This window comes from Phaseolus vulgaris, chromosome 5, assembly GCF_000499845.2.
Source record: "Phaseolus vulgaris cultivar G19833 chromosome 5, P. vulgaris v2.0, whole genome shotgun sequence".
Classification (NCBI taxonomy): Eukaryota; Viridiplantae; Streptophyta; class Magnoliopsida; order Fabales; family Fabaceae; genus Phaseolus; species Phaseolus vulgaris.
Genome location: NC_023755.2, coordinates 3,766,013 through 3,770,630, shown reverse-complemented (window position 1 = coordinate 3,770,630; position 4,618 = coordinate 3,766,013). Strand labels below are relative to the sequence as shown.

Here is a 4,618-nt window from a genome sequence, read left to right as displayed (position 1 = left end):
CAAGCTTATGAGGTCTAATTTAATCCATGAAATAGATTATTCAATTCTAAATAAACAAAAAAAATGTTCATATTGTAGAACCGAAGGTCACAATAGAAACAATTGTCCGCACAAACAAGCTTGATAATAAAATTCAATTTCAAGTTTGATTATTAATTTCCTCATTTTCTTTACCCAAGTATTTATTCCTTCATAAAAAAATTATTTATCAAATTAATTTCAAATATTACATAACTTATAATTATAATTAAATAATTAATATATATATATATATATATATATATATATTTAAAAACAAGAATTTTTAAAAAAAAAATATGATGTAAACAAAGTCGTGTCAACTTGGCACGACTTCAGGTTGACATGGCAGAAGTCGTGCCAAGTTGGCACGACTTCAGATTGACGTGGCAAAGTCTTGCCCCAGATTTGTAATTTTTTTTACAATGATCCCATTTTGGTAAAAAAAAAAAAAAAAAAAAACCTATGATGGTAAAAAAGACTCTTTTCTCACTGTTACAAGACTTTCTGATGGAGAAGAAAATGTCTCACGTACTAATTTCTTTCTCTTAAAAACAAATCATCAACACTATTTCATCAATGTGCCTAAATATAGAAACAAAACTTTTCAAAAATACCTTTTCAAATTTCAAATTTAAAAAATAACTACCTTCCAAATTTCAAAATTAACTAATATATTCTTTTTATTTTATGATTTATTTCTTTTAATCACATATATGCCATCGTAATATATATATATATATATATATATATATATTTTACATCGTGCACCTCTACACCGTTGACTGAGCCCTCGTCGTCATGTCATCAATGCAACCCTCGTCGTCATGTCATCCTCTCCCACCAGACACTCTTCGCCACCAGCTGACTCGGCTTTGTCCAGCCTCTGTCGCGACCTCGTTCTCAGCATAATGGGAATCTCCGCTTCCGCTAATCTCTTCTACTTTTTTCATAATTTTTTTAAGCCTTTTATTTAGTTTTTTATTATTGAAATTATCTTAATTGGGTTTCTTTTTACCCGCAAAGTTTTTAATTGAATTATAACACATGAATTCTTGTCACCATCACCTGTGAGGCACTTACAGTTTGATATCATAATTTTTTTTTTTAATTTGCTGCAATTTTAAAGATAACTTAATTCATAAAAGTATAAATACTCATGAATGCAAAATCTTAGCCTAAGTTGCCTAACCTTCAATAGGTGGTGGGATTTTAAATATATATATATATATATATATATATATATATATATATTGCATTTATAATTTGCAATCCATGTGCTAAAGTACTAATAAAATTAAAATTTTAAACTTGTGAAATCAGAATATGAAAATTGGGTTTTATTTTATTGTTGATAACACAAATTAATCAGAAGAACTACCTTGATCAAGATTTTTCACAGTGGTTTCAAACAAACTTCTAATGAATATTTTATCACTGAATAATTAATAATGAATATGTCCTATAAATTTTTTAAGCCCTTTTAAGTGTAGCGAAAATATTTAAAGTGTAAATAAAAATGCACAACAAGTGTATGTATATTGAGTTTGATTTTATTTTAAAATATTGAAAAACGATTCATATCGTTTGAAAATAAAAAAAATAGGAAGTTGTTTCAAATAAAAGTCTAATTTAATTAATATATTATGATTTAGTATGGATTACCATGTTGATGATGAGTTGAAATTTTAGATCCAGTATTAAAAGCAACCGACTTTTTTTCTTTTACAAAATTTAATTTATTGACTAAAACTCATGTTTAAAATAGATAACATGTTAAAACTTAAAACACAATTTAATGTTTTTTCATAAACAAAAATAGGAGTTTGTAAACGTTTCTTTTTAATTATATTTCAAATTCAAGTCAATAAAAAAAGATTAAAAAAGTATGGAATATATTACAATCAGCGAATACGAATGTAGATAACATAATTATCTCTAAATTACGTTATTGATATAATAAAAGTTGTTATGATTCATATTATATTAAAAATAAAAAAATAACCTATTGATATATAATGATATTCTATCTGTTATAACTGATTTATTAAAAAAACTGATGAGTTTGATAATTGATAAATATTTGAGATATTGGTCCGTTAAGTAAAATTCTATTATAAAATATTATACGATTTGTTTTACGAAAAAAAATCACAACTAACTTTAAATTTGAAAAATGAAGGCAAATTTTGTTATTAGCAAATCTTCAAAAGCTGAGAATAATAATATAATAAATAAATATATATATTTTCTTTCTACCTATTAAATTAAAACGAATTTGATTGGATCCGAATAACTAGGAACTCACCCTATCCAATTTATGGAATGATGGAAAATGTACCTATTAAAGAGAGTTACTATTCAGGTTTCAATGAAAGAATCATTACGTTCATCAAAATCATAAGAACATCATTATTCTGAAATTATCATGGGGAAGTTATCAATCATGTTGCAGGGTAAGTGCAAGAACCGCAAGGAATCATCATCATCATGGCCATTAGCAAAATGTTTTCACCACATTCATAGAAGAGATATTGGCATGGGAAATGCACAAGAATGGAATATTGATTTTTCTGATCTCTTCATTGGGTACAAGTTTTCTCATGGTGCTCACAGTCAAATTTACCATGGTATATACAAGCAGCAACATGTGGCCATTAAAATCTTCAAGGTACGAGAATGTGAGGAAAAGGGAAACCTTAGATCTCTCTTAGAGACACAATTTTTGAGAGAAATCACACATCTACCTCGTCTGCACCATCAAAATGTGGTGAGTTTCATGGCAGCTTACAAAGACACTGATTCTTATTACATTCTCACGGAGTATCAACAAAAGGGGTCTTTAAGGGTATATTTGAACAAGCTTGAGTCCAAGCCAATTTCTCTCGAAAGGGTCATAGCTTTTGCTTTGGATATTGCTCGTGGAATGGAGTATGTGCATGCACAAGGTATCATTCATAGAGACCTTAAACCTGAGAATGTCCTTGTAGATAGGGACTCTCACCTCAAAATTGCTGATTTTGGCATTGCTTGTGAGGCTTCAAAGTGTGATTCATTGAGGGGAACATATCGCTGGATGGCACCAGAGATGATCAAAGAGAAAAGTTATGGGAGGAAGGTTGATGTGTACAGTTTTGGGCTTATTTTGTGGGAGCTGGTGAGTGGAACACTGCCATTTGAGGACATGAATCCAGTTCAGGTTGCTGTTGCAGTAGCAGATAGGAATTCAAGGCCTGTTCTTCCCACACATTGCCCACAAGGTTTGAGAGATTTGATCAATCAATGCTGGGCCTTGAAACCAGACAAGAGACTTGAATTCTGGCAGATTGTTCGAGTTTTGGAGCAATTGAGCAAACAAATTTTTCTCTGACAAAGAAAAGTCACAACTTTTTTCATTTCCAACACAGTAATTCACAATGTAAAGATTGCATTCTGAATTACTGTTGTTTTGGAAAAGGAAGAGACGTGACTTGATTTATAATGGAGTATAGAAACTGCTACATATGAGATTAATCTTCTTTTTTTTTACATAGAAGAAACATAATTTTGGTGCACAGATCTTGTAGCTATGCTCATTATCATCTATAGAATGAGTTTTTCATTGTATTCATAAAATTGGTCATGAGATTTAGTAGTGACCTTGTTCTTGCAATTTGTGGTACAACCATTCCATTGTTATTAGAAAAAAACCAGAGTTGTTTCAGATATTTGTAAATCGTGTGAATTATTTCACTTTGTTGGAGGGCAAAGAAAACATGAATTGATCTGTTGTGTACAAAATGTTTATACATTGCAGAAGCTAAGAAGATATGAATACTATATTTTGTTCCCTTTTTATTCATTAAATTTCTATGTTTATCTAATTATTTTCTGTCTACAATAATTTTCACTGTTTCATTGGACTTTTGATGGATTGAGGACCACCCTTGCATCTTGCTTTGCCTCTGTTCAATTATATAAATAAGCAAAACACAAACATATAAGAAATCAAATAAAACTGTTCTTGCTTCATTCACTGTACACCCTTTTCAAATGATTCTTGCCATAGCAAATCCTGATCGAGCTGAAGTAGAAAACAGATAATTTATTACTTGCTCTTGTTCAACATTGCACGCTTTGTAGTTGTTCATTTTGATATCCATTCCTTTGATAAAAGACTTGCTGATAACATTGATTTGTAATGTTTTTGTTCTGTTGTTGTGTCACGTTATAAGTGGCATGATTGGAATAGAATTTGACAGATATGGTCAATTCTATTATCCCTTTGATACTTCTTTTAAGATCATTACTATGGAAATGCTAATATGAAATGGAGTTATGAATTGAAGCTTGCTGCCAAAATTTGCATTTTTCTGATTCTGGCATGAATTTTTATAGTGTTTTTCCTATTATCTCTGGCACACCCTTAGACTAGGTTCTGCCCTGTTTTTGTGAATCTCTTTGAAACAATCCATGATGAACCAGACCTTGCTCTTTAACATTACTCTAGTTCTAGATGTCTTCTTGTTCCAACCCAAATGATCTCATAATTTTTAGAGATTTCTATAACATTGGCTGAATATTTTGGTATTTTGGTGTGAGTTTGTCATAACATTGTTTT

General features: G+C 30.0%; 1 protein-coding gene across 1 annotated transcript; it reads left to right on the top strand.

Annotated features, from left to right (window-relative positions):
- Positions 1-2,452: 2,452 nt before the first annotated feature.
- On the top strand, positions 2,453-3,427 carry LOC137834891 (serine/threonine/tyrosine-protein kinase HT1-like). The gene has a single exon (XM_068643118.1). The coding sequence runs from the start codon at positions 2,465-2,467 to the stop codon at positions 3,386-3,388; it is 924 nt and encodes a 307-aa protein (XP_068499219.1). The 5' UTR covers positions 2,453-2,464; the 3' UTR covers positions 3,389-3,427.
- The last annotated feature ends 1,191 nt before the right edge of the window (positions 3,428-4,618 follow it).

Bases quoted from the DNA above. Each gene is read 5' to 3' on its own strand.
- LOC137834891 (XM_068643118.1), top strand. From the start codon at position 2,465: ATGTTGCAGGGTAAGTGCAAGAACCGCAAGGAATCATCATCATCATGG.